Source organism: Oikopleura dioica, chromosome 2, assembly GCF_907165135.1.
Source record: "Oikopleura dioica chromosome 2, OKI2018_I68_1.0, whole genome shotgun sequence".
Lineage (NCBI taxonomy): Eukaryota > Metazoa > Chordata > Appendicularia > Copelata > Oikopleuridae > Oikopleura > Oikopleura dioica.
In genome coordinates, this window is record NC_137292.1 from 5,730,356 (window position 1) to 5,755,818 (window position 25,463).

Here is a 25,463-nt window from a genome sequence, read left to right on the forward strand (position 1 = left end):
TTTTTTCTTTTGATTTTAGAATTTTATTTTTAGGAAAGCAGTTTTTAAGCATTTGAAATTGTTTGGCAGTATCGAATATTCAGAAATATACGGAAGCGGAAAGGCGGAAATAGAATGGCTGAAATATGTACAAGAGAAGAAAGGGAGGGTGTTAGGAAAATATTGGAAAATTGCGTTTGTAAGGACTTGAAACTTTAAAGAAACTCCTGGCTCAGAGAAGATTGAAGGAATGGCTTTTTCACGGGGCTGGAGCTGATGTTCGTCCACAGGCCGCCGCACATCGAGCGCTTGAGGAATCGGTGGTCCCAGCCCGAAATCAGCGATTCCTGACGATCTGCAAGCAGTTACGTTAGCGACAGAGAGACTGCAAGCGAACTTACTGTAGGTGTACGCTCCGGAGCGCGAGCAGTGCCTTAGATCTCGAGTTTCTTCGCGTCCGACAATTGTGCGGCGCACGAAATCGGTGTCCACAACCATCAAGGCGGCCCGTTTCGTCTCCGACTTGCCCACTTGAAAGGTCCGTCCCTTCAGACTCGTAACGTGCGGCTTCTTCATGCTCACTTCTCCGTCGAGACGCGACACTTTAACAGCTCGCACGAATCGTACAGCTCCCTGAAACAAATCCTAAACCCAGAATCTTTGAAAAAGCAAAGTAACCTTCATTGGAATGTTTTCGCCGAGTTGCTGGGCCGCAGCCGCTTTTGAAAGAATAGCGTACGATTCAGAGAGCGGGTCGCACTTGACGTCTTTGATCGTGTAAAGGGGACTGCAGTTGTTGTGCAGAGTAGGAGATGATGTGCGTGGCCATCCACTGGATCAGGTGGCCAACAGATTGGAGGATGCGCATGTTCGTTTCGAAGGTATTCATCATTACGTTCAGCAAATCGTCGAGGTTCTCGTTCGAGTCTACAATCTGCGAGAGCCGTTCGCGAAGGTCAAAGTTTTCTTCATTCAAACTAGCTCCCGTTGGACGGAGGAAACTTATGAACAGCTCCAGAACAGCTGTGGTCAAAAGCTGAAGCAAGAAGTTAACTTTTATTAGCAAGAACGCTTGACTAACCGTGGATATCCTCGACGAGCGTGGTCAGCGGCGATTGAGCTCTTGAGCTTGGTGATCAAGGCGTTTGCCATCGAGTGATTTTGAACCAACAGTCGTGCGTCCCAACAGTCAGTGTCCGAGAGAAGACTGTACTCCAGGAACAGTTGGATAGCTTCTTCTTTCATTTGCACGGGCAGTTCTGCTTCTAGCCACGGATTCACTGAAATAGTGAGCTTTTTGCAAATTTTAAAAAGAGGTCACCTTGCGAAACGTAAGGATTGCTGTTGTTGTCGAGTCATAACAAGGCGCATTCCGCTATAAATTATATAGCCTTTCATAGTGGTATAAGAAAATTATTTTGTTTGGTTTGTACCTGAAGCGTGGTCTGGTCTCTGGAGATCAGGAGCACGTGATAGGCGGTGAGGGCGCCGAGAGCCAGCGTGATCCAGCGAAGATAGGAATAGCCGACCAGCGAGAAGTAGCCGCAGCCGAACGTCGTCCAGAGGCAGAAGTTGAAGAAGTAGCGCCGGTTGAAATGGCCGACGCCAAAAGAAAGAAGAACTAACCTTCTGGGAAAAAAGGAAGACTGGGATACGGCCCAGTTTTGAAAAAGCATTTTCGTCCGGCAAAGCCGCCTTTGAATTGGATTCTCAGCTGGAATTTAACGACATTCTTTTCGTTCATAAGCGCCAAAAATTTCGCATTGTTTTTCAAGCCACAGTTGCATCAATGGCTAAATTTGAGATAATACATTTCATTACGATTCAGCGGAATCTTACACCCAATAATTGGGTCCCAATTTTCAGGCTGAAGTCTACCTGAAAAGCATTTTCCGAGTCCAAGAAGTTCACCAATCCCGTCGTCTCAACCGAAGCCAATCGCGCAAAAACGAGAAGAAAAGCTTGTTGAACAGTAAGAGTAGTAGAAGTTCTAGTAGTACTAGAATATTGCCACCGGCGACGGAATACGACAAGTCTCGCACGTGATAGCCTCCTTGCGGCTCCATGTAGCGGAAAGGCTCGAAAGTGTTGGTCATTCCCGAAGAACCCAGAATTTCATGTTGAAGTAGTCTGCTCCTGTCGCCCGCCTGGAGGATCGAGGTAAAGTGCTTGCACTGGCTTACTTCCGTGGTTGAGCGCAATGCGGCTCGTTATCGGAAGCGTTATTCTTCGCCCATTGTCTTGCTAAAGTAAGAGTTAGTAAGCAAGAGTAGGTAAGATTGATTCGATCGACGAAAAATACCTCATCATCTGACTCTGAGTCACTGTCAGAGACTTCCTCTTCTTCTTTCTTCGCATTTTTCTTCGACTTTTTCGCGAGTTCTTGCATGTTAGGAATGACGAAGCCGGGAGGTAGAGCAGGACCGACATCTTCTCCGTCAGATTCTGGCGCCGGCTCGGCAGGTTTGGATGGCTTTGATTCAACTTTGCTTACAGTCCGTTTTTTCCGACTTTTGACGATTTTTCTCCTCCTCTTCTCGCCGGGCTAAAGTTTCATGGCTTCTTTCTTGAGCATCGCTTGGAGATCAAATGTACGCGCTTTTTTCTGACTCATCCTTTCGAATTCAACCAAAATCGATTTCTAGGATCTCTATTTGACAAGTCCGAAAATGCGAAATGAAGAGTTAGAACAAAATGTACCGTCGGTTATTGTTTTAAAAAGTTTCCAATTTATTTGGGAATGTGAACAGTAGATGTTAGCAGGGGATAAATTGGGTGCGGGAATGTGAAAAGTGAACGTTAGCGACTATTCGTGAGTATATACATTTTATGTGAAGGTGGTGAAAATGGGAAGAAGGAATCATTCAAGGACGGTGTCGAGGTTGAGATTTGGATTCTCCGAAAAGCCGATTTCGGTGTTGTTGTGGAGTTCTTGCCAGTCGCTCCAGTGGGCGTCTTCGAGCTCATCCTTCTTTGGCTTCTCTGCAGATTCTTCGACTGTAGGAGTGGGTTTCTTCTTTTTCTTCGGCTTTTGTCTCTTTCTCTTCGATGGGTTTTCGCTAATTCCCGCTGGATCTGAAACTTCCGCTTTAGACCAGTCCCACTTGTCCGGATTCGATCCTCTGAAATTCCAAAAACTTGCTCTTGCTTCTATGCGGAGAACTATTTCAGCTGACCATCTCATTCTTGAGAGGCAAGTTGATGATTTCTTCTGGAGAGTTGATCTTTTTGAACGTCTCAACTTCTCACGCCGGTAAAGAGCAAGTCGAGTCTTGCCCTTACTTCTTCGTCAATCGTTTCCGAGCATTCTGAGCTGTCCAATCTCGCTTTTCTTTGCTTTCTTTGGCGAAAGTTTGACTTTTGCCATTTCTTTCTCCACTTTATCATCTTCGTCGTCCGAAATGACATCCAAATGAGGGTTTGCGGTAATTTTTGGTTTTGCTTTCGGTTCAAGTATTTCGGTATTTTTCCTCGGGCTTCGTTGTTTTTTGAACTGTTCCACTTGCGCCTCGGCATGAATTCTCAACGAAAAGATCTTCTGAAATACTCGCTGTGTTTCCTCGAAGCGGGGCTTACGCATTGGCACCATCAGTGGTCTTATCAGTACAATGTTTAGTTTTATTCTCAGCGACGCGATGAAGAGGCTGGAGAATCACGGATTTCTGATGCTTCGGCGCACGGCAGAAGATCGTCGCGCATTTGGATAAAGTTGCTCCCCACTCGGTAATTTGCTCTTCGATTTTTCTACACAGTTCTTTTTCATTTTCTCGTCGTTATTGAGCACCCATGGACTTTGGTTTCATTCCTACACGAATGTTATCAGTCGCTTTGTAACTTTTTACTACCTTGATTGTCTCGAGTCGACTGCGCAGTGCCTCGCTTCGCCCTGAGTCAGGGCCCCTGACAACGTATTTCTTTATGCATTTGTGGAGCAAGGGCTTTCCATTTTCGAATATTCAACCGGCAAAAGCGCCAGCAGAGAATAGTAAAATTGCATCGTGTCGTTTTCCTTCAACCATTTTATTTTTTAAGATTCTTGGATCATACCTTCAGGAGCAATTTTCTCGGTGAAGGACCGTCGGGTCATAACCAGGCGTTTGAGAATTTCCAATTCCGACAAGCACTCGTTTCGATGAGCGACAAGACCTCGATTAGCTGTTATTCGTTCTTTGTCTTCGTTGAAAAAAATACATTTCCTAATGCACCATGAAGGGATATTATCAATCAGCAAAGAATACCTGCTGAGCACGCCCTCTAAATCGCATTTCAGGAGCATCCAGATTCGCAGAAGTTGCAATTTCCTCGTCTCCAGACCAATCCGACTCCTAGAAGCGTTCTTTTTTTTATTTCAGATGCACTTTTTTACCTCCTCAGAGCTATCCGAGTCACCATCGCTCTCATTTTCTCCGCTTCCCGTTTTTGCTTTGAGCTTCGATTTTAGCAGATTTCTGTGCTCAGCTGACTTGTAATGCTGGACTTGATCTTCCCGAGTGACAAGCTCAATGTTCTACAGCAGAATTCGGATTCAGTCGGGATTGACACTTGACTTGCTGCGGCTTCTCCATCTGGAATCTCTTTTCCGATAACGAGGTTCTCCTCCCCCGATTTCAACTGCTAGACCGGGCTTTTCTTTGGAAATAATCAACAAGCGCTACAAAACATGCTTCTGTATCTGACTTCCTTGCCTAAACATTGATCCTGAAGTTCCTTTTCAATGCAATCAAGAAAGACAAACGAATCCTCAGAAGGCTCATACACAGAATTGGTATAATCATACCATGCTGAATAATCTGGCGTTGGAGGCATTCTTAATTTTACGATGTCAGTTTTATTGAAATTTATAATTTGGCAGTATTTTAATTAAAATTTATTTTTTTATAATTTATTATTTATTTTTATTAAAGCGGTGCGTCTTCTGATGCTGCATGAGCGACCATCTGTCGTGGAAGACCTCTTCGCAGTAGCGACATTGCATGGGAATCTAAACGAAACGGCGATAAACAACAACAACGTGAACCGGTGTTACCTCTTGATAAGAATGTTGGTTGCGCATGTGAACATCCAAGTTGGACTTTCGGCCAAACATCGTGTGGCAAATTTCGCCTTAAAACGCGGAATTGAAATCAACAACGAAAATCTGTTGCTTACATTCGAACTTTGGCGCGGTCTTCGTGTGCTGCTGCATGACGTGCCTTTTGAGCTTGCTGTTCTGCGTAAATCGCGCCTTGCAGTGCGGACACTCGTAGGGCTTTTCGCCCGTGTGCGAGAACTCGTGCCGCTTGAGATTGGAGCTGGATCCAAACGCTTTGCCGCAGATGTCGCAGCTGAACGGCTGCTCGCCCGTGTGAGTTCTGAAAAACTTTTATCCAGAGTTGGACTTCCCGAATAGAAAATAAATTTTCTATTTTGAACTGACCTCATATGGCGACAAAAATTTGATTTATCGGCGGAAGCGTATTCGCACAAAGTGCATTTGAACGGTTTTTCGTCGGTGTGTTTGGACCGCCTGTGTTTCGTCAATCCACCAGATGTTACAAAGGCCATCTCGCAGTTCGCCTCTGGGCACTAAGAAATTATTCAATGAGCGCTAGAAGTTGAAGTGTGTTTACCTTGTAAGGCTTGAAGCTGGAAGCTGGTTGGACTGACACTTCACTGGCTGACTCGTCAGACTAAGGTAAAGTTAGAGTTCTTTTTCATGATTTCAAATCGTTACCTCCTCTCGTTGATTGGAAGCAATAGATTCTGGCCTCGGAACATCTGAAGAAGAGCCAGAGAACGCAGGCTCAGGCTGTTCGGAGGTACCAGCGGTGACATTTGAAGATCGGTCAAATGTCTCGTAGTCAGGATTTGTCGTATCAGCAGCGTTTCTCTCGGAAGGAAGATTGGTCACGTTAGCAGTGTTGTCGAATGTGCCATACTCTGGATTCGTATCAACAGGAGTCTCTACTCTGCTCTCGTTGCCATCTGTGGTAATGATTTAAAAGAATTAATAGATTATCACTATGAATTATAGTCTATGATGGTCTCATGAAAGATACCATATTTGTGAATTTACAGATTTAAATCATTTCCTGAATCAATGTTTTGTACTCGGTCATCAGACTCTGCATCTGATATGTCTGAAACTCCTGATGTGTCAACGTCTTCTTCCTCCGAATACTGGTCTGATACATCGCGAATAACAGTGAATTTGAAGTCTTCTGTTTCCAATTCGGCAATGACTATTAGCAGTGTAGACAGGTTGATTTTGCTCATGATGATACGGAAGCGGCTGTCCTGCAAGAATTTTGCTCGATCTCTAACTCTAGAATGCCAAGCCAAAATAACGAGAATCAAATTTTAAATTTGCGTGGTTTTATTTGTGATTTGAATGACGGAAAAAGGCGCGACGCGGGGTTAAATAGCAGCGAGATTCGATCAGTGTTTTTGAGCAAGCGGTTGTTTTTGAAAAACAATTTTTCTATCGAAAACAAGGAAGAGAGCCCGCGGCTTCTTTTAGCGGTTTTTCTTGCGGGAAATCCTTTCGGATCGATTTCTTTTCGGAAGAGGAGCTGGTCGAACTTGCCAAGCAAGTTATTTTCAAAGGTTTCGGGAGCCGGCGCCGCGCGTGACGAGATAAAACGCAAATTAATTATTATTTTTTTTTTTATAATAAAAGCAGAAAATAATAACAGCCACTTAAACTTCTCACTATGTGACCGTAGAAGTGACTGTTAATTATGATTGAAATAAATAAAGGATGAGAAAAGTAAAAGAATATATACAAAATTTTAACAAATAAATTGAATAAAATTTGGTCAGGATTTTATAAAATAAATTTATCAAAATTGAAATCATAGAAGAAGCAAATTCCAAGGAACATACCCGGGGGAAGTTACTGTCGCGGTTCGCACCGTATCTTCTCTTACGGATGAGCTAGTTTGCGACAAGCGGACGCACTGACAGAGAGTTTGTCCGACCCCACGGCACCGAGATGATACGACGGTTTATCTGCTCGTTGGAGTTGTTGTTGTTGAAGAAGGTGTTGACGGCTATTCTGTTGTAGACTTTGAATCGTATGTACTGTCAATAATCGAACTTTAAAATCGCAAAGCAATGATAAGAAATATCAATAAATAGATTAAACATGCGGTTTTGCGAATTGCATATTTTTGATGAATTGACGTCAGATCGCATTATGATGAGAGCATATGAGCATTCCAATGATAGAACGTATAGATCGTAAGGAGATGACATGATGATAAGACAATTTTGGGTCAATCTGGCTCGTTAAAACTGACCATCTTTTCATTTTAAGTAGAATATCGTGAAATGATTTTTGCAAATATGTCTGATCAATTTGGTGATACCAAGCTGACAAGACAAATTTAAACTAGCGTAGAACCGAATTGGCGTAAATATTTGGCCGTGAAATAAAAATTTTTTATTTGGCTTGAGGCGTTGTTCCCTAAGGATATCACTGTGACCTTCCATGGGTCCCAAACGAGCATCTTTATCGCCCATCTTTTTCATATTTCAGTTTCAAAGTCCGGAAGAAAAACAAGAACATTTTTACGCATTGGATGATTTGGAAATTTTTTAAGCAGTTCTGTTTCGATAGATGCCTGTAAAATTGTTTTTGAGCAGTTTCGAAATTTACAGGGTAAATCATAAAATGCGCATACAGTTTTTAGCTCGGGGACAGTTAGTTCGTACAACGTTCGCTCTTTTTGCACTCTAAAGACCGCAAAAAAAAGGAGTTGTCCGTTTCTCGATTTGCGCCAATTCGGATATTCTCTACGAATAGTTTCCTTCACTTTTATCTGAAGTTTTGCCCTTGATTCCTCAAGATCAAATTCCTGATTCATTTTAAAAAGAATGAATAAAAGAGAGTCTCTTGTTAATTCGTTCAGTTTGATAAATATACCATTTCCAACATAGGTCTCCTCTATGTCGTCTGTATTTTTCCATTTATCATTAAGATATTCGAAAAACTCAAGATCATGATTTTCCATTTTAATTAAAATTGACATGTTTTCCAAATTATTTTCAACTGTAAATTTAGCAATTTTACGCTCGACAACGGAATCATCAGATCTTTCCCTTCTACGTTTTATAGCAACTAGCGGATCAATTTCGGGCAATTTATCGTACGATGTCAAATTAACAGAGAGCTCAGAATCAGAACTTGATTTCTCGGAATCAAGCACAATGTCTGATCCATTTCCTACTTGATTCAAATCACGTTCTTGATTACCATTTATATTCGGTACTGGCATTTCTATCAAAAGAGTCGATGAGGATGAAAAATTTTCTGGTTCTGAAGAAGAACTAGACCGCTCCCGATAAGGTTCCGATTGTAAAGACTGATCTGACCTTCCGGAGGAGAAAGGTTCATGCGCTTTTTCCGATTCTTTTTCTGTGGGGGAATTTTCAGCAAACCGGCCGAGGGAATCCTTCGAAAAAAGACAGTTTTCGGAAAAAAATTCAAAAAACTCGAGATCGTTCTCTTGTGGCTTTGTCACAATCTTGGAGTATTTTTCAACATCATTATTCGTCTCTAAAATTGAATTTCGCTGAGAATAACTTTTCATATGTTCCGCATGTCGCCTAAATTCGTCCTTATCATTTTTAACAGCGTACCACAGACCACTCGGGGATTTAAACGTCACTTCATAAGGACCTAAAAACGGAGGAAATTTTTCGCGGAAATTTTTAATAAGAACTTTATCGCCTAAATTGTATTCTTTGAAACGGGGATTTTCAAATTTGGTCATTCTTTTTTGCTTTTCTTGTTCAATTTTCGCACGAATTTTCCCAAAGTCTACGTCGATTTTATCTCCGTATGTTCGCCAATAAGGGTCTTGAAAATGATGACTGCTTTTTATACCAGTTTCTACACAAAATGGGGTTGTTCCGAGTACTGTGTGTAAACTACTGTTTATTTCGTGAACAATTTCAAACAGAAAAATATCCCAATTCACCCAATTTGAACGAGCCCTGAGCCTGGCTTTTATGGTTCTATTGACGTTTTCAACTTGCCCGTTAGACTGGGGATGACGCGGGGGAATATAATGTACACCAATTTTATTTTCTTTCAAAAATTTTTCAATCAGAACGTGTTCCTTCGCGTTATCTAAAACCATATATTTTGGAAATTTTGGATTTCTAAATAATACGCTCCGGAATTTTTGCAGTAAATAATCCGATTTTTTGCACGATAGGGGCTCCGCGTAAACTTTTTTGCTAAAACCGTCAATAACCACCATTATATATTTATGACCAAAATCAGTTTCTTGAAGTGGGCCAATTAAATCAAAGTACAAAATTTCAAAAGGGCCGCTTGGTGTTTCAGATTTGCCTAAAGGAGGTTTGTTAGGCTGTAGATTTGGTTTTGAAATTTGACATTTGTGACATGATTTTATAAAGCTCGCGACTGTATTTTTTAATCCCGGCCAAAAATACTTTCTAGAAATTTTTTCGGTTGTAATATCGACTCCGAAATGAGAGTGATCATGATATTCGCTGCAAATTGTCTCTGTCAATGCCTCGGGGACGCAAAATCTTTTTTGATAGGCTGGAGAATTTATAGCTAGCTCACCAGACCCAAGGATTTCAAGGTCAGGTCTACGTAAAAAGAATGGGTAAAGCTCGCTTGGTGGGTTATTTGGCCATCTATCAATACTAACGAAACGTCTAACTTGTGATAATACTGGGTCAGATTTTTGAAACTCTACGAATGATTCAGGGGTAAATTTTATTTGATTGATCGAACAATTTAATGTATTACGACTAAGGCAATCACTTATTTTCATTTGATGAGTTTTCCTCTGTTCAATTCGAAATGAAAAGCCCTGAAGCTCCGTAAACCATCTTTGAATTTTTAAATTATTCGTCTTGAAGGATTGAGCGTATTTAACACAAGAGTTATCAGTAATCCAAAGAAAATCGACATAAGCAAGATAAGCCCTCCATCGTTCCATACATGTCTTCCCACTATAAAGTTCTTTTTCCAATGTCCCGTATTTCTGTTGTGCCGGCGTAAAATTAAGCGAGTGGTAAGCTATCGGTTGTAGGCAATTATGAGAATGATGGTGATTTTTATTTCGCTCCGCGCAAAGATAAAGAACTCCACCAAAACTATGATTAGATGCGTCTGTCTCGAGTACGAAAACACCGTCATTTAGTGGGGGGATTTTGAGCTCAAGAGCGTTATGGCAGATGATACTTTTGAGCTTTTCGAGTGAAATCGTCGCCTCTTTTGTCCAACAAAATGACCCTCTGTACGTTTTTGAAATTTCTACTCCCAGGGGTGCAAAATTTTTAATAAATTTTCTGTGCTGCGAAAGAAGTCCGAAAAGTGATTGTGCCTCCTCACGGTTTCTCGGAATAGACAGATTTTTAACCGCTTCGATCTTGTCCTGTGATGGCCGTATTCTCCCTTCAAAAATTTCAAAACCCAAAATGCATGCTTTTCGCTCAAAAAAACTCGCTTTGTCGATGTTAATCCGTAAATTATTTTGGTCTAAAATTTGAAATAATTTACGTAAATTGGCTAAATGTTCTTCTTCCGTTCTTGAATGGACCACTAAATCGTCAAGATAAGCGCAAATTTGAGTTTTCGGCGTGTCTCGTAAAATAACATCCATGCATTTTGCGAAATGAATAGGGGCATTTTTGAGACCCATTGGAAGCCTTTTCCAAGTAAATTGTCCGTCTTCAGTCGAAAAAGCTAGTTTTTCTCGCGATTTCTCATCTACGAGGCACTGATGAAATCCTTTTCGCAAATCAACACAAGAAAAAATAATGCTATTTTCTAAATACCCTAAAACGTCTTCAATTTGTTGCAACGGATGATGCTGCTGGAGCGTAAACGAATTTAATTTCCTGTAATCAATACATAATCTGAATGTACCATTCTTTTTCCTTACGAGTAACGCGGGGCTATTATAGGGTGAATTAATTCGCATTATCATGTCTTGCCCAAGGTAGGAGGTAGTAGTACCGGTCATTATTCCCCGCAAGGCATATGGCGTTCTGTACATATTGCTACAAATCGGGCGATCAGTCTCTAGTTCAATCGAAAATTTTTCAAGGTTCGAAACAGGCAAATTGTCGTCCTCGTCTTGAAATAAATGGGTGTATATAGCAAGAAGACCAAAAAGTACCGGCTTATTCTTTTTCGATATATTCCCTATTTTTAACCGCGAAAGAAGAAAATTAAGATCTTTTTTTGAGGGCTTGATTTGGGCGATCTCAGCTATTTCCGCTAGTTTCGCAAAGGCCGTGCCAGCAGGAATTTTAACTGTAGAATTCAGGGGATTTATAACAAGAATACGAAAGAATGGATTCTCGGGATCAACTCTCTGGAATGATTCTATTAACTCTAGCTTCGAATTTTTAAGCTGGCTTTCTTCTAAAAAAAAGATTCATTGATCTGTTCAAATGAGGAATTTTCAAATCGATAATTTGCTCACTTTTGCCTCGAAATGTGTAAGTTTGCTCAGAAACGGCATAAAAACTGTCTTGCTCAATGTTATTAACTGTTGGGCTTTTTGATGCATTATTACATAAATTCGCCATTCGCTCTATAGGACCAGATTTAACTAGACGATTTCGATGAAGATTGATCATAATTTCATTAGATTTAAGTGCTTCCGAACCGAGAATTGCCTGACAATTGTCATTTACAATATAAAATCGCGATTTACCCCATTTTTCCGTTTTAACATGAAAATCACATTCGACAAAACCAAGAATTTCAATACTTCCTCCACCGTAATTTTTAGCAAAAATATCAGGGGCTTGAATTTTAACATTATCGGGAATAAATGATTTGGGCAAAAGGTTAAGTTGGGAGCCAGAATCGACGAGCATTTTTATTTTTTTTGAAAAAACTGTCATTTCTACAAAATATTGTAATCCAATGCGAAAAATTGAACAAGTCCTTGGAACTGGTGCCTGACCAGGGCTTTCAGTTCCATTTACTCGTTTTTTGAAGTTTCTTCTCCCTCGACCCGAGCAGCTCTGTAAATTCTATCGGGATTATCGGGGCAAGCTGTTTTCATGTGGCCTTTTTTCTGACAAAAATGACAGGTAATAAAGGGGCAATGCGATCTAAAATGAGTGTCTGTGTTACAAAATCCACAAAATCGTCGAGGCCTTGGCCGATCCGGGTTTGGCGCGCCCAAATTTCGACTTTGAAAATTCCGTTGCTGGTTATTTTGACGCGTCAAACTCTGATCGTTGCGGCGATCAACTTCTAATTTTGCAATTGTTGCCGTTAGTTTTTCAATTTGATCATGAAGCGCACTCGCCCGCTTTTCCGCCGCCTCTTCTGATTTTTTCTGTTCAATTTTCAATTGAGAAATTTGATCCTCAAAGGACATTGTCGATTTTGAAATTAAGTCGGAAGTCGACTGGAAAAACGAGCCAAGTTTCGCGTCAATTTCGATTTGGGCAATTTTGGGGATAGTCTCATTTCGTTTTCTTTTGTCAAGAAATTTGGATATTTCCTCGGGTGTTTTTTCAAGCATACACTGATCGCGAAGAAAATTCTGCAGTTCAGGCGTGAGCGATTTTCTAAATTGCGCGTCGATAATGTATTCTCTCGCGTCCGGTTTCTGCGTAATTTTCTCCGCGACAGTTTTAACACGTGACAAAAATATCTCGAATTTTTCATTGTTCTCGCTCTTTCGGGTGAGATTTTCCATTTTTTCTTTGTTTCGAAGGATCTTTTCCTCGGGCGATTCGTCGCCAAAAACAGACGTCAAAAAAGACAATTTTTCCTCAGCTGATTCAAATCCATAAAGATCTTCCCCGTATTCCCTAAGAAATTCCGGCTCGCATGAATTATAAACAAAAGAGCTTGAAAGGCGCGAAAATTGAGCCTCGAGGTCCTCTTTGTTTTCGGGTTTATTTTCCGCCAGAGATTTTTCAAAAATCCATTTTGCACGCTGTAATTTGTCTTTAATTGTAGAATTAATCAAATTGAATTCGAAATTTCTCATTCCTAATCTAATCATCTGATTTGGGGAAACCGAAAAAAGCGCATGACTCTTGTACAGTACCTCTTCAGGAGTTGGGGTCACCATGATACGGAAGCGGCTGTCCTGCAAGAATTTTGCTCGATCTCTAACTCTAGAATGCCAAGCCAAAATAACGAGAATCAAATTTTAAATTTGCGTGGTTTTATTTGTGATTTGAATGACGGAAAAAGGCGCGACGCGGGGTTAAATAGCAGCGAGATTCGATCAGTGTTTTTGAGCAAGCGGTTGTTTTTGAAAAACAATTTTTCTATCGAAAACAAGGAAGAGAGCCCGCGGCTTCTTTTAGCGGTTTTTCTTGCGGGAAATCCTTTCGGATCGATTTCTTTTCGGAAGAGGAGCTGGTCGAACTTGCCAAGCAAGTTATTTTCAAAGGTTTCGGGAGCCGGCGCCGCGCGTGACGAGATAAAACGCAAATTAATTATTATTTTTTATAATAAAAGCAGAAAATAATAACAGCCACTTAAACTTCTCACTATGTGACCGTAGAAGTGACTGTTAATTATGATTGAAATAAATAAAGGATGAGAAAAGTAAAAGAATATATACAAAATTTTAACAAATAAATTGAATAAAATTTGGTCAGGATTTTATAAAATAAATTTATCAAAATTGAAATCATAGAAGAAGCAAATTCCAAGGAACATACCCGGGGGAAGTTACTGTCGCGGTTCGCACCGTATCTTCTCTTACGGATGAGCTAGTTTGCGACAAGCGGACGCACTGACAGAGAGTTTGTCCGACCCCACGGCACCGAGATGATACGACGGTTTATCTGCTCGTTGGAGTTGTTGTTGTTGAAGAAGGTGTTGACGGCTATTCTGTTGTAGACTTTGAATCGTATGTACTGTCAATAATCGAACTTTAAAATCGCAAAGCAATGATAAGAAATATCAATAAATAGATTAAACATGCGGTTTTGCGAATTGCATATTTTTGATGAATTGACGTCAGATCGCATTATGATGAGAGCATATGAGCATTCCAATGATAGAACGTATAGATCGTAAGGAGATGACATGATGATAAGACAATTTTGGGTCAATCTGGCTCGTTAAAACTGACCATCTTTTCATTTTAAGTAGAATATCGTGAAATGATTTTTGCAAATATGTCTGATCAATTTGGTGATACCAAGCTGACAAGACAAATTTAAACTAGCGTAGAACCGAATTGGCGTAAATATTTGGCCGTGAAATAAAAATTTTTTATTTGGCTTGAGGCGTTGTTCCCTAAGGATATCACATGATGGAGCATCTCACACCGTTGAAGCAAATGAGAATATCTCCAGCACGAAGACCAGCTTTATCTGCTAACGACCCCGGGACAACCTCGCTGATGTGGATTCCTGCTTCGCTATTTTCGCTGAGCCTGAATCCAATTCTACCCTTAATGTTCTTCACATCTTTGATGAAGATTGTTTTCTCGTCATATTCTTCTCGCGTATCCCTTGTCTCCACGGACGAAGTGATGCTTCTCGGAGGCTTTCGAGCTGCAGAAGGAATAATTTTTGGATGTTTTTTCTTCATCGAAATCGGCTTCTTTTTTGATTTAGATGGCGATGGTGACTTCTCTGGTGATCGTAATTTGGTGAGCTTCGACATGCTAGCTGTTGGCGATCTATTTCTTCTCCGAGGAGGACTTTGCGGTCGACGAACTTCCTCATCCTCGCTCGAGTTCAAGAAGCTCATGCTAGCTGTTGGCGATCTATTTCTTCTCCGAGGACGACTTTGCGGTCGACGAACTTCCTCATCCTCGCTCGAGTTCAAGAAGCTAGAAAGATCAGCATCTGGTGGCATCGCTGGAGGTGTTAGATTCTTGCTGCACGTTGGTTCGTCATGCCTCAATTTCGCACTCTTTTCTTTCATTGCTTTCTTTTCACTTTGCTTCATCTTTCCGACGCCTCTTATTGGACTGTCATTATCAAATGCAGAAGACAAGTCCGAAATCTCGCTCAGGGCATCTCTTCCTGGACGACGAGGAATGGTGTTATCCACAGCTGGCTTAAGAATCGTCGGCTTTGACGCGCTTTTCTTAGGCGTTATATTTTCCTTCTCGTGCTTGCTCCTTTTCGCTGCGTGATCTTTCGTGCTTGCTTCGCCCTGCGCGTCCTTTTCAGGAGTCTGAAGCTTTCTCTTGTTTGAGGTGGGAAACATAAATTCGCGAACGTCCTCTCTGTCAATTGGCGCGGGTGGGAATTGATCATGTTCAGGCGATAGTGCTTGACGATCCTCCGCAGATTCATCGAACAAAGCTTGCTGCGACCAGTTATTAGCTGACTCCTGCTCTTCTCGTGGCTGCGAGCGTTCATGACTTTGCGATTTTGAAGCTTTAGATTTCGAAGGTCCCGGATTTTCTTTTGCAGGCTTTTCCGCTACTGGAAGAAGCTTTTTGAAACGGCTTGATGATCCTGGAACGGGCTTCGAAAAATCCACCTTCGGTACTTTTGGCTCCCAAGAAGTCGCATTTTCAAGTTCTCGATGCAAGGGATCGCTCGAATCTCGTGCTCGGTATGTTCTTGAACTAAAAGCCCTCGCGAATTCCAGACGTCTACTAATACCGCTAGCTTGTAATTTTCGAAGGGCTCTAGCCAAAGATTTATTCAACTCGTCGCGCGTTGGTTTTGCTCTCGATCTCGGCATTTTTCTGTTAACTCTTTTTGAGAAAAATTCGCATTCGGTACTTTTGGCTCCCAAGAAGTCGCATTTTCGAGTTCTCGATTCAAGGGATCGCTCGAATCTCGTGCTCGGTTTCTTCTTGAAATAAAAGCCCTCGCCAATTCCAGACGTCCACTAATACCGCCAGCTTGTAATTTTCGACAGGCTTTAGCCACCGATTCTTTGACCTCATCACGCGTTGGTTTTGCTCTCGATCTCGGCATTTTTCTGTTAACTCTTTTTTGCTGTTTAGCCTGATCTATTTCAGCATTCCTCGTCGGCGATTTGAGCTTCGCAAAGTAATCGTCATCTAAATCCTCGTCGAAAGTCTTCTGCGTGGCTGAGGCTTGCTCCAAGGTTGGAGAAGTGGGAGGCGTAAAATATTTTTCATTAGTCCCTTGTGACTCTTCTTGAGGTTGAAGTTGAATTGCTGATGTTGACTCTTGTCGATTTTGAGTTGCTTGGGTTGACTGTTGTGAGTCGAGAGCAAGCGCTGTGTGGTTTAAAAGATCGCCCACTCGCTGGGTCTGGTTTATCCCTTCTTGTGACTTCTTCTTTCTTTCTTCTTGAGACTCTTCGGCGCATAAGTTCAGCGCATCGTGAGTTCTCCTTTTTCTCCCTTCAGTCTCTCGTAGCGTCTCTCCAGAAGTCTGTGACCAGAAATCTTTCATTTCGACCTTTTTCGATCTCCCTGTCGTATCTCCCGAGGACGCCATGAATATTTCCGGGGTATCCATCGATTCTTCCTGATTTTCATTGAAGAGGCGTCGACGAAGCTTTCTCGGGGGCTGTGGAGGTGAAGCGGGTGCTGATTGATCAGTATTACTGGGCGATTTCGGTCGACTCTTTTCAGGCGTTTTGTAGACGGAGGAGCCTTGAGAAGAGTTGGCTTCTTCTTCGTCTTGCTGGGAAATCTGCGCAGTGTCCATTGGCTGCAGCTCATCATCGAAAAGTTCTCCGCTGACGGAGAGGGAGATCTCTGGATCCGAAGGCACCTCATTATCGAAAAGTTCTCCGCTGACTGAGAGGGAGATCTCTGGATCCGAAGGCACGTCATCATTGAGTAGTTCTTCTTGACTAGTTCTTTGAGAAAACTCAGCAGCTCGCTCCATCATCTCATATCGGCTCAGTTGAGAAGGTTGAGTTTCCTGAGTTTCCCGGCCATCGGTGCTCTTCTGAGATTGGAGAAGCTCCGCTAACGGTATTCGAGGGGGGAATCTCAGTTGATTCCTTTGGAGAACTTGTCTTTCGTTGGGGAATCGGCGCTATAATTCGAGTTTATTTTCAATATTTATTTGATCGCTTACTTGGCTCGGGATCAAGATTTGGGGCCACCTTTGAGTTGGATGATTTGTTAGAAGTCTTCTCCGGCGATTTGAAGTGGGGTGAAGGCTGCGAAAACTCAGCAGCTCGTTCCAGCGGGGGGATATCTACGCGGAATTGCATGAAAATACGTCAGCTGGCTTTAATTTTACCTATTTCTGAAGATTCACCCTGGTCAATGAGACGCTCTCCCGAATTATCATCCGACGAAGGGGATTCGTCACTCTCTTTTCGTTTCATTCTCAATCCGATAGCGCACTGTCTGAACAAAAAATATGGGATCCTTTCTCTACTCGATTCTCGAAAAATGAGTATTTTCAAATGATGCTCCGACTCGCCTTGATCGCAGTCTCTCGATCAGATAAAAAATGATCGTTTAGACATGGACGAATCAAAGAGTAGAAAGAAAGAAAGATGTTTTTGGACATTCAAATTGGCAGTAATCGGTTTTTTTTAAAAAGAAGGACTCGTTGCTTGAAACTCCTTGAGGCTCTTTCCCATTTGCTCCGCGCGAAATATCACTTCCGCTTCTTCATCCAACGCCGGTTTTCGCCATTTTCGATGATCTATGTCCGCCAGTCCGCCGAGAATCTCTCGCATAAAATAAGGAGGGAAGCGTTCGCTATTCTCGACGATGTGAGCGAATCCTCCGCCACCGCCAAATTCGACGGCAATATGACCTAAAATCAATTCACCTTTGTTTCTCATCATTTTCTCACCTTATTGATGGGGAACTTTTTTGAAGAGATCTTTGAGGCCTCCTCTTTTGATGATGTTCATTGATGCCGCCTTCATCAGCGCCATATCCGAAGCTAAAAAAATACCTTGAAGACATGGAAGACTATCATGAAACTAACCCATTCCTCCATCGTCATTCTTTTCATCACGAAGAAGAGCAGAAAAAACAGACTCGCGTTTCTGGTTACTTGGACGGATTGGACCACGGGCATCGTATTATTGAACGACGATTGTGTTTTCATCTGGTAATTCGTCGATTTCTTTTTGAATTTTCGCAGCGTTTTCTTTGTTGCCTTTGAGATCGGCACGCATCAGCATTCCAGTGAGTTTGTTTCTGATTTCTTTGATTTCAGCAGCAGCTAAATATTAGATAGATTATACAGTATAAATTATATAGTATAATTTATACAGTATAATTATACTCCAATAAGAGTGACTTACATTTGCCCTCATGCTTGAATCTTTTCTTAGGCCTACTTTCAGGCTCAACTTCTGCCTCTCACTCCGCCGGTTGACGTAAAGAATAGCGAGCTCGGTAAAGATGCCCATGTAAGCGCGATCGAGGCCAAGGGCGCCTTCAATCATAGTGATGAGTTCCTCAAAGAATCCACGATCCTGATAATAGCTCATAAGATCGTCGAGTTCGTCAGTGAGGAGAGTAGAAGCAAGAAGGATTATCAGCCTTGATGAAGGAATCGATCGATCGAGATTCTTGACATTGTTGATCAAGACTTCCATAGCAGAAGTCGTGGCGTCGAACTTCTTGAAGATGGCGAATGCTTCTTCGTAGAGCTCATAGTTGATGCAGATTTCGGCGATGTTTGGAGCATCGTAGTTGTCAAGTCGAGAGATTTAGTTCATGACGCGGGTAGTATCAGCCTTGACAGCAGTGAGGATGAGCAAGTTCTGCAAGTTTCGATGATCGGAGAAGACGGAGTTCTCGAGAACGACCTTTTCCAAAAGCTCGATCAACTCGTTTGGTAAGTCAGCTTCCATGAAAATCTTTTTAGCCACAGAGATTCCATCAGGATCCTGAGCCTCACCGAGAGTGGTCTGGACAACCTGATCGATGACAGATCGTCTGTGTGGGTTATCGTCAACAAGAACCTTAGCCCATAGCTCAGAGTCTTTTCTTTGGACAAGGTTTCGCGCTTCGTTCTTGAATAATGAGTTTTCGTTGCAGACCTTGATGAGTTCGTCGTCGCACATTCCACGCTCGTACGGAATACATGCGAGATGAGGATCTTGCTTTTCGCAGTATTTACCGACAACAGCGGGTTCTCCCGAAGGAATCGCTCAGGGTTGTTGGCATCAATGTAGATCTTGGCCAAAGCATTGTGGGTGGCGGGTTCTTGGCAGTCTTCAGCTATTCGCGACTCTAGCCACGGGAGAAGGAGCTAGGACAACCATGATGAGGCTCTTGATCACATCTGGCTCGCAGTCGACATCCAAAAGCCCACCAATGACCTTCAGTCGAGATGGGTTAACTTTCTGGACGTAGATCTCGATGTATTTCTGGAGATTATTTCTGTAAAGATGGAGAGCCTACTCGTGGACGAAGTCTAATCGATCGCAGACGATTATCAAAGGAATTGGTCCCACATTTTCTGCTCTTTCAAGAAGTTCTTGACTTTTTCTGGCTCGTAGCAGTTCGATTCTCGGCAGATTCGCTCGACTTCCCGTGTCCTCAAACTCTTTAAAAATCGCCTTGAAGTTGTTCCATAAGTTGAAAGTCGATTAGATTGTCTGCTGGATTTTCTGGCTCCACTTCGTTCGAGCGATCCAGGATTTCTGAGTACTCGATTTCGCTCATTTCATCATGAGTCGGATTTGTCGAAGCCATCAACAATTCTAACAAGAGCAGTTTTTTTAGTTGAATTCGCTTTAATTTTGGTTACGGAAAAATCATCTTGAAGAAGTTTTACAAGAGGTATTTACAGCAGTAGAGTTAGTTCGGAATTGATTACAAGTTTTTTGGAAAGAAGAAGTACAGATTCTAAATTTGATTAAATTGTTCTGAGCGGCGGGGAGGAGGCCTATTCGGCATTTTCACTTGACTCTGCTGCGTTTTTCGCGTCTTTGCGCTGGGCTGGAGGATCGGCCGCCAGAACTCGCCACGGTACGCGGCGACAAAGTATGTTAGTGAGCCTAGAAAGGTTTAAACCTCGCGTTTACTGTGTTTTAAGTTGTATTTGTACCTAAAGCCAAGCAAACAGCCGGCAGTAGAGTGGGCAGAGATGGACTAGAAACACCAGCAATGAGCAAATAGATCGCGAATCGAAAGTAATAGGACGTGGCGACTGGACCCAGCTTGGAAACAATTTGAGTGACGTTTTTGTGCAAAGGGCGTTCTTGAACCCGGCCTCTTTTTCTCGCTGGACGGGACCATTCGACGAAGCTGACCAAAAGGCACAAAATGCCGCCGACAAGCGCGAAAGGCCATCGAGGGAAAAGCCCTAGAAGTGTTTTATAAAAATTCTTCTTAGCAAGCTCAATCACCTGCAACAGCGATTATGGCACCAACAATCATGAAAATAGAAGCAAAGAGGGTTTGTTCATTCGCCCAAAGTCCGAATTCGATCTCGCGCATTTTAAATTAATCTAAATTTGAAAATCGTCATGATTTAGAAAAAATAATTTCTTGAAAGAATGAAAATCTTAAAAAAATAAGTGCTAGTTGAGGAAGGCGGCTTGAAGGTTTGCAGGCGCGGTTTCGAGCAAATCGAAGAGTTCCTTGATGATGGCTTTTTCCGCGTCGAGGAGGAAGAAGAGGGCAGTATTGAATCTTGGCACGCGGGCAACGGCGGAGAGGAAATCTATCGCGAAGGAGATCGGCTCTCTTCCGGACCCACTCTGAAGATAGTAGTTGAAGCCAAAAAGCTCATAAGAAAAGCGAACCTTGACAAGATGGAGCAAGGTGGTGCAAATCTCGACGAGAAATTTCGGCAGCTGCGGGGCGAAGAAAGCAGCTAGCATTTGAGACTCGCCGATTTTCAAGTACTTGGCTTTGTTTTTGAACGTTTTGATGCTTCTCCAGTCTCGCTCGAGTTCGAACGAGTTTTTCGGCGCTTGGTAGTTGAATGCTTCCTCTGAACATTTTTTGCTTAAATTCATCACTTTTATCGGCGCTGTTTATTACCTGTTTCTTCTGCTTCATTTTCATCGAGTAGATCAACAGGTTCTTTTGTCGATTCTTGAGATTTGCTTCGATTAGTTTCCTCATCTTTTTTCGCCTCTGGTTTCTCAACTTCCTCGTTTTCTTCCTTAATTTTTTCCGCGACCTCTTCATTAGCTTCTGGCTCTTCCGCTAGTTTTGGCGAGTTTTTCTCGGCGATTTCGACTGCTTCAAATTTGATCTTTGAGGCGTTTTTCGGCCGCTCCAGTGTCCAAGCTACTTTCGTTTTCAGCCTGTTGTTGATCTTTTCCAGCGTTTTCTTGGCTTCTCCGTTCTTCGGGTTCATTCTCAGCACTGCTTTGAAGTCTTGAACTGCTCCTTCCAGCTTGCCCAGCTCGTTGCGGCATTGAGCTCTGAATCAGTTGATTTGCGAGATTCATGAAGACTTCTAGCTACCGTCTAAATAGCGCCTTTTCATAGGAAGCGTCGTGCTTGAGCGCTCTGGTGCAGTCTTCTTCTGCTTCTCGGTACTTCTTGACTTTCATGTAAGCCATCGCCCGATTGGCTAGAATTTCAATAGAAAGAAGCCAGCAAAGAAGCCTACCAGCAAAAATGGCGTTCGAGACGTCCAACGAGAGCGACATAGTATAAGACTCGATGGCCTTTTCGAACTCGCCAGCTTTGAAGTGCGCGTTTCCCTCGTTTTTGTACTCTTCAGCCAGTTGTAGGCGCTCTTCCTCTTCGTCATCTTCCTAGAAATAGAGCTTTCAAAAGTACGAAAAAGAGTGAATTTACGTTTTCTTCCCCCGCTGATTCGATTTCGGAGCCGTCTGAGTCCACCCTGACGACGTGTTTCTTTCTCTGGCGCTTGTTTCTCAACTGCTGGACGACTTTGGCGCCCTTCTGAGACTGTCTCTTGAGCTTTTCGTCGGTCTTCTGGATGTCGCCCGTCCAATTGGCTCAAGCTGGCTGCCTAAAACGGAAACTCGCAGTTGCAAATTGACAAAGCAATAAATTGAGCAACCAAAATCGAGTAATTCGAGAGCCAGGCCTAGATCGGCAAATAGATCCTGCGTGTCCTTCGCGTTTCGCTGCATTTGAAGAGGCAGCATCGCTGGATTCATTTTCAAATATCCGATTTCTTAAAATTCATACATTTTTAAGCGAAATCACAGAAGGTAGTTTTTTTATCAGTTTTGAATGAAGAAAGTACGGTTGTTTTTTCAATTAGTTGACGCATTTTTAAGGAAATTTTTAACCTTATATTTTTAAAGGAAAGCTCCGGAATCTTTGTTTTTCAATTTTATCTGGACGTGTTGATAGTCTTCCACGTTTTTGGGAAGCTCGCAGGAAAGAACCACCTTCATGTTTTTCGACAGTTTTCCAGTCTCGTAAGCTAAAAGCAAAATAAGATACAAATAAGTGATTTCTCTGTGTACCTTCAGCGAGGGCAGAGACGACCTTTCGCTCGCTTTCATGTTTGACCGAGCGGGCGCCGTAAGAAACCTCGTATCCGTCCGCCAAAACGCTGATGACAGACTCTTCCCAGGAGAGCTCGATGTCGTGTTTATCTTTCGCGATTCGTTTCCACAAACCCAATTCGAATTCAACAAGTTCTCTCAGCTCAGAGTCCTGAAATTTTAATTTTAAATCGGCCCTGTCTTGATTTGCTTACCGAAAAAGGGAGGAAATAGACGAATTCGTTGATTCTCCCGAGAAACTCGTCTCGTTTGAAGTGAAATTTCAAAATCGGCTTGACTACGTTTTGGCGGAACTCTTTGTCCACCGTCGTTTTTTCGTCCCCTTTCGATCTCAAAGCGACGCCGTATTCTGCAATTTGTCCAGACGCCAGATTCGAAGTCATGATGAAAATCGCATCTAGCAATTTTTTTTTATCTTTGCAATCAAGGAAGAGTACCTTTGCATTCGACAGTCTTGCCCTGTCCATCCGTCATTCTTCCTTCGTCGAAGAGCTGCAGTAAAATCGGCAATGAATCTGGGTGCGCTTTCTCGATCTCGTCGAAGAGCACGACCGCGTTGGGACATTTGGTGAGAGCCTCGGTCAGCTGGCCTCCTTTGTCGTGGCCGACGTAGCCCGGCGGCGCCCCGATCAGCCGCGCCACTTCGTGCTGCGAACTGTACTCGCTCATGTCGATCCGGACGAAGCCCTCTTTCATGTTTCCGTGGATGTACTTGGCCACCTGCTTGGCCAACTCTGTTTTCCCGATTCCCGAGCTGCCCAAAAAGATCATCACAACAGGATGGTCAGAATCGACCCAGCCATTTTCTTTCCTTCGGATCGCAGCCGCCACTTGCTTGATCGCCGCTTTCTGGCCGATTATATTTTCTGAAAGACGCGATTCCAGGGGGTATTTCTTTCGCTTTTCTTTCAGAACTGCGTCGCGGTTTTTGATCGCTTTGATCAGCAGACCCTAGAAAAAAAACAGTTTTAGACTTGTCATCTAGATATTCACTTGCCTTGATTAACAGGCCATTTTTCGAGTTTAAATCCACAACTTCGATTGGTGAAACGCCTTGATGCAGTTTCACCAGTGGATCAGCTCCAGCGTCGATCAACAATTTCGCCATTTCGTAGTTGTCGTTCAAAACAGCGTAGAATAAAGCGGTGGCTCCTCGATAGTCGATTTTCGCCGAAAGATGCGTTGGAAATTGCTCCTTTCGAACTTTCAATTTCTCCTCGTCTTCTGCGCTAGAAATATGAATAAAATATCCAATCTGAGCGCCTTTGTGTGTACTACCTAAACATAGCTTGCGTGTAATGCTGTCCGAACTGCTTGGCAACAGGTTTGACGTATTTCTCTTGAAGATCTGGATCCGCTCCCGATTCAAGCAGCAGTTTCACCGTTTTCTCGTCATTCCAAGCTGCAGCGAGGTGAAGCGGCGTCCACCCATATTTGTGATACTGATTCGTTTTCTGGCCCGTTTTGATGCATTTGTAGACGGAGCCGTAGTCGTCCGAAACGATCGCTTTGTAGATATTTAGCTCTTCTTTTGGCTTGTCGAAAAGGAAACCGCCAAGAGCGACTGTTGAAGTTGTAGGAAGGAGCAGCCGTGCTCGTTGTCGAAACGCTTGCTGGAAAAAGCGACGAGACATTCTAAGAAACCTTGAGTTCAGTCAATCAGTTGTAGTAGCGATCAGCTTGGCAGGGCAAGTATGCTCAGTTGGTAAACAATCACGCGACCGTAGAAGTCCGTCGAAGATTCGAACTCGACTTCGAGCTGTTCGAAGTCTTCTTTTGCTTCAAATTCGAATTCTTGAAGGTCGTTTGAGTCTAAAATAATCACTCAAAAGCTTGAAAAAGAATGAAGAACGAACCTTCTGGGAAAAAGGGGAGACTTGAATTCGGCCCAGTTTTGAAAAAGCATTTTTGTCCTGCAAAGCCGCCTTGGAATTGGATTTTCAGCTTGAATTTTTCGATATTCTTTTCTTCCACAATCTGTTTTTCTGCAAACTTCAGTTTTATGTACTGCGGATTTCCCTAAAGACAACTTCTTCTTTATTATTCGACTGTAGTTTTCGGCACCTGATCTGAGTACCAACAAGTGTCCTCGTTCCCGTCGTTCAAAAACTGCTTGCCATACTCTTTTCCGTTCTGATCGAGCACCGAAGACACGGATATCTTGCAAAGCGCTTTATTTACTAACTCCATTCTGAAACTCAAATCTGTTTTCAAAGACCAATGGTTCAAGCTCCGCGTTGATTTTCTTTTTCTATGTCAGAGTAACGGACGCATCCTTTTCGGGCGAAATTCTTGAGCCGATTCGAGCGGCGATTGTAGCGGTCTTGAGCTTTCGCCTTTCCGAAAAGCGTTTGTAAGAGTTTCTTGCGCGTGGTGAGTTGTTCGGCGCCGCGGAATTGGAAAATTTTTTCGAAAGAGTTCTTCGAGGTTTTGTACTTGAGGTATCTTGAAGAAAGGTTTTAGCGATAACGAAGATTTGAAGCAGATCTACTGACCTGTCAACGAGTTTGTATTTGCGAATCACCCGTCGAATGCGATGCCTCTCTGCAAATTTGGTGTGAAAGATCTTCCCGGCGATGTCCCTCATTTCTTGCGGCAGAGATTCGGGAAGATTGACGAGCGCGTCTTCCGCGTCGTCGTGCACTTCTGGCACGAAGTCGTCGCGTTTTGCGTAAAGCCCGAGTTTGACTTGGTCTTCGAAGGCAACCTTCAGCGGTCTTTTGAGAGTGGTGTCTTCTACGTCTTCGGTGTGGTCGACGATTACGGATTTGTTTTCTGGGACAGTGAGGTCGCTGATCGGGCCGCGCAGGTAAAAGTCCGTGTATTCGCTCGAAATCGACCAGGGACAGTTCTCCACCGCCTGAAATGTCGGTTTAGTTTGTTTGTAAATAGAAATCAAGCGAAGAATTACCTTTAAAATCTCCTTCTCCTGTTCATAGGTGTATCCTTTGCGCAAAAAGCTCTTGTCGTTCTGGTCAACTGTATATTTGTGCGCAGGCACGTGGTTTCTCACTGTCGGGCATTTTCTGTAGCAGTTCGTGCAGAATCTCTCCTCGCACTCGACGCAGTTGATGATCGCCGTTTCGATTTTTCGCTTGCAAGTCGAACAACACACAGAGCTCATTTTCCTGAATAAAGAATTCGT

The 25,463-nt window shown here is 42.8% G+C and overlaps 9 protein-coding genes and 1 pseudogene across 10 annotated transcripts; all 10 read right to left on the minus strand.

The window, feature by feature from the left end:
• Positions 1 to 23: 23 nt before the first annotated feature.
• On the minus strand, positions 24 to 2,640 carry LOC145699845 (uncharacterized). 2 transcript variants are annotated; one of them, XM_081777102.1, is made up of 8 exons: positions 2,282 to 2,640; positions 1,858 to 2,223; positions 1,413 to 1,772; positions 1,301 to 1,354; positions 1,061 to 1,259; positions 658 to 1,015; positions 381 to 612; positions 24 to 334 (listed from the first exon to the last, which is right to left on the minus strand). In XM_081777102.1, exons 6-8 carry the CDS (start codon positions 661 to 663, stop codon positions 195 to 197), a joined length of 378 nt encoding a protein of 125 aa, XP_081633228.1. In that variant the 5' UTR covers positions 664 to 1,015; positions 1,061 to 1,259; positions 1,301 to 1,354; positions 1,413 to 1,772; positions 1,858 to 2,223; positions 2,282 to 2,640; the 3' UTR covers positions 24 to 194. The 2 variants fall into 2 exon arrangements, with proteins under 2 accessions (XP_081633228.1, XP_081633229.1); XM_081777103.1 differs by having other exon boundaries at positions 1,819 to 2,223.
• Positions 2,641 to 2,729: 89 nt separating this feature from the next.
• Positions 2,730 to 4,611, minus strand: LOC145699846 (uncharacterized). Its single transcript, XM_081777105.1, has 5 exons — positions 4,346 to 4,611; positions 4,218 to 4,304; positions 4,027 to 4,175; positions 3,825 to 3,988; positions 2,730 to 3,784 (listed from the first exon to the last, which is right to left on the minus strand). Exons 1-4 carry the CDS (start codon positions 4,378 to 4,380, stop codon positions 3,936 to 3,938), a joined length of 324 nt encoding a protein of 107 aa, XP_081633231.1. The 5' UTR covers positions 4,381 to 4,611; the 3' UTR covers positions 2,730 to 3,784; positions 3,825 to 3,935.
• Positions 4,612 to 4,769: 158 nt separating this feature from the next.
• Positions 4,770 to 6,234, minus strand: LOC145697909 (uncharacterized). Its single transcript, XM_081775117.1, has 7 exons — positions 6,035 to 6,234; positions 5,693 to 5,957; positions 5,589 to 5,648; positions 5,396 to 5,544; positions 5,128 to 5,330; positions 5,006 to 5,082; positions 4,770 to 4,960 (listed from the first exon to the last, which is right to left on the minus strand). The coding sequence occupies exons 1-7, from the start codon at positions 6,232 to 6,234 to the stop codon at positions 4,865 to 4,867; spliced, it is 1,050 nt and encodes a 349-aa protein (XP_081631243.1). The 3' UTR covers positions 4,770 to 4,864.
• Positions 6,235 to 7,149: 915 nt separating this feature from the next.
• Positions 7,150 to 19,569, minus strand: LOC145699835 (uncharacterized). The gene is made up of 6 exons (XM_081777090.1): positions 18,164 to 19,569; positions 17,842 to 18,081; positions 17,704 to 17,796; positions 17,137 to 17,664; positions 16,969 to 17,091; positions 7,150 to 16,926 (listed from the first exon to the last, which is right to left on the minus strand). The coding sequence occupies exon 6, from the start codon at positions 16,774 to 16,776 to the stop codon at positions 15,607 to 15,609; it is 1,170 nt and encodes a 389-aa protein (XP_081633216.1). The 5' UTR covers positions 16,777 to 16,926; positions 16,969 to 17,091; positions 17,137 to 17,664; positions 17,704 to 17,796; positions 17,842 to 18,081; positions 18,164 to 19,569; the 3' UTR covers positions 7,150 to 15,606.
• LOC145697910 (clathrin heavy chain pseudogene) lies at positions 18,575 to 18,931 on the minus strand (annotated as a pseudogene).
• Positions 19,570 to 19,608: 39 nt separating the features above from the next.
• Positions 19,609 to 20,325, minus strand: LOC145696523 (cytochrome b-245 light chain-like). The gene is made up of 3 exons (XM_081773572.1): positions 20,222 to 20,325; positions 19,921 to 20,178; positions 19,609 to 19,870 (listed from the first exon to the last, which is right to left on the minus strand). The coding sequence occupies exons 1-3, from the start codon at positions 20,310 to 20,312 to the stop codon at positions 19,719 to 19,721; spliced, it is 501 nt and encodes a 166-aa protein (XP_081629698.1). The 5' UTR covers positions 20,313 to 20,325; the 3' UTR covers positions 19,609 to 19,718.
• A 26-nt stretch (positions 20,326 to 20,351) lies between these two features.
• LOC145696524 (RNA polymerase II-associated protein 3-like) lies at positions 20,352 to 21,974 on the minus strand. Its single transcript, XM_081773573.1, has 7 exons — positions 21,889 to 21,974; positions 21,633 to 21,796; positions 21,442 to 21,589; positions 21,294 to 21,402; positions 20,862 to 21,250; positions 20,621 to 20,811; positions 20,352 to 20,575 (listed from the first exon to the last, which is right to left on the minus strand). The coding sequence occupies exons 1-7, from the start codon at positions 21,959 to 21,961 to the stop codon at positions 20,396 to 20,398; spliced, it is 1,254 nt and encodes a 417-aa protein (XP_081629699.1). The 5' UTR covers positions 21,962 to 21,974; the 3' UTR covers positions 20,352 to 20,395.
• Positions 21,975 to 22,012: 38 nt separating this feature from the next.
• On the minus strand, positions 22,013 to 23,952 carry LOC145697231 (mitochondrial disaggregase-like). Its single transcript, XM_081774406.1, has 6 exons — positions 23,597 to 23,952; positions 23,316 to 23,547; positions 22,756 to 23,269; positions 22,513 to 22,715; positions 22,277 to 22,469; positions 22,013 to 22,233 (listed from the first exon to the last, which is right to left on the minus strand). Exons 1-6 carry the CDS (start codon positions 23,950 to 23,952, stop codon positions 22,106 to 22,108), a joined length of 1,626 nt encoding a protein of 541 aa, XP_081630532.1. The 3' UTR covers positions 22,013 to 22,105.
• Positions 23,953 to 23,993: 41 nt separating this feature from the next.
• Positions 23,994 to 24,511, minus strand: LOC145697234 (nuclear receptor 2C2-associated protein-like). The gene is made up of 3 exons (XM_081774408.1): positions 24,383 to 24,511; positions 24,175 to 24,337; positions 23,994 to 24,130 (listed from the first exon to the last, which is right to left on the minus strand). Exons 1-3 carry the CDS (start codon positions 24,506 to 24,508, stop codon positions 23,994 to 23,996), a joined length of 426 nt encoding a protein of 141 aa, XP_081630534.1. The 5' UTR covers positions 24,509 to 24,511.
• Positions 24,512 to 24,543: 32 nt separating this feature from the next.
• Positions 24,544 to 25,443, minus strand: LOC145697232 (uncharacterized). The gene is made up of 3 exons (XM_081774407.1): positions 25,230 to 25,443; positions 24,814 to 25,178; positions 24,544 to 24,763 (listed from the first exon to the last, which is right to left on the minus strand). The coding sequence occupies exons 1-3, from the start codon at positions 25,440 to 25,442 to the stop codon at positions 24,544 to 24,546; spliced, it is 798 nt and encodes a 265-aa protein (XP_081630533.1). The 5' UTR covers position 25,443.
• Between the last annotated feature and the right edge of the window lie 20 nt (positions 25,444 to 25,463).

Excerpts from the sequence above, each read along its gene's own strand:
- LOC145699845 (XM_081777102.1), bottom strand. Across the intron at positions 335-380 it reads CTCCGGAGCGTACACCTACA|ATCGTCAGGAATCGCTGATT; the intron begins GTAAGTTCGCTT and ends AACTGCTTGCAG.
- LOC145699846 (XM_081777105.1), bottom strand. The coding sequence starts at position 4,380 with ATGAGAGCGATGGTGACTCGGATAGCTCTGAGGAG. Across the intron at positions 4,305-4,345 it reads ACTCGGATAGCTCTGAGGAG|GAGTCGGATTGGTCTGGAGA; the intron begins GTAAAAAAGTGC and ends GAACGCTTCTAG. Across the intron at positions 4,176-4,217 it reads TTAGAGGGCGTGCTCAGCAG|GAAATGTATTTTTTTCAACG; the intron begins GTATTCTTTGCT and ends ATGGTGCATTAG.
- LOC145697909 (XM_081775117.1), bottom strand. The coding sequence starts at position 6,234 with ATGAGCAAAATCAACCTGTCTACACTGCTAATAGTCATTGCCGAATTG. Across the intron at positions 5,545-5,588 it reads CCAGCTTCAAGCCTTACAAG|TGCCCAGAGGCGAACTGCGA; the intron begins GTAAACACACTT and ends ATAATTTCTTAG. Across the intron at positions 5,083-5,127 it reads GACCGCGCCAAAGTTCGAAT|GCGAAATTTGCCACACGATG; the intron begins GTAAGCAACAGA and ends CCGCGTTTTAAG.
- LOC145699835 (XM_081777090.1), bottom strand. The coding sequence starts at position 16,776 with ATGATGGAGCGAGCTGCTGAGTTTTCTCAAAGAACTAGTCAAGAAGAA.
- LOC145696523 (XM_081773572.1), bottom strand. The coding sequence starts at position 20,312 with ATGCGCGAGATCGAATTCGGACTTTGGGCGAATGAACAAACCCTCTTT. Across the intron at positions 20,179-20,221 it reads TGCCATAATCGCTGTTGCAG|GGCTTTTCCCTCGATGGCCT; the intron begins GTGATTGAGCTT and ends AAACACTTCTAG. Across the intron at positions 19,871-19,920 it reads GGCTGTTTGCTTGGCTTTAG|GCTCACTAACATACTTTGTC; the intron begins GTACAAATACAA and ends AAACCTTTCTAG.
- LOC145696524 (XM_081773573.1), bottom strand. The coding sequence starts at position 21,961 with ATGAATCCAGCGATGCTGCCTCTTCAAATGCAGCGAAACGCGAAGGAC. Across the intron at positions 21,590-21,632 it reads AATCAGCGGGGGAAGAAAAC|GAAGATGACGAAGAGGAAGA; the intron begins GTAAATTCACTC and ends CTCTATTTCTAG. Across the intron at positions 20,576-20,620 it reads CCTTGCTCCATCTTGTCAAG|AGTGGGTCCGGAAGAGAGCC; the intron begins GTTCGCTTTTCT and ends TACTATCTTCAG.
- LOC145697231 (XM_081774406.1), bottom strand. The coding sequence starts at position 23,952 with ATGTCTCGTCGCTTTTTCCAGCAAGCGTTTCGACAACGAGCACGGCTG. Across the intron at positions 23,270-23,315 it reads AAAATGGCCTGTTAATCAAG|GGTCTGCTGATCAAAGCGAT; the intron begins GCAAGTGAATAT and ends TTTTTTTTCTAG. Across the intron at positions 22,470-22,512 it reads TCTATTTCCTCCCTTTTTCG|GACTCTGAGCTGAGAGAACT; the intron begins GTAAGCAAATCA and ends TTAAAATTTCAG.
- LOC145697234 (XM_081774408.1), bottom strand. The coding sequence starts at position 24,508 with ATGGAGTTAGTAAATAAAGCGCTTTGCAAGATATCCGTGTCTTCGGTG. Across the intron at positions 24,338-24,382 it reads CTTGTTGGTACTCAGATCAG|GGAAATCCGCAGTACATAAA; the intron begins GTGCCGAAAACT and ends AGTTGTCTTTAG. Across the intron at positions 24,131-24,174 it reads TCTCCCCTTTTTCCCAGAAG|ACTCAAACGACCTTCAAGAA; the intron begins GTTCGTTCTTCA and ends TGATTATTTTAG.
- LOC145697232 (XM_081774407.1), bottom strand. The coding sequence starts at position 25,442 with ATGAGCTCTGTGTGTTGTTCGACTTGCAAGCGAAAAATCGAAACGGCG. Across the intron at positions 25,179-25,229 it reads AGGAGAAGGAGATTTTAAAG|GCGGTGGAGAACTGTCCCTG; the intron begins GTAATTCTTCGC and ends CCGACATTTCAG. Across the intron at positions 24,764-24,813 it reads AAATACAAACTCGTTGACAG|ATACCTCAAGTACAAAACCT; the intron begins GTCAGTAGATCT and ends CCTTTCTTCAAG.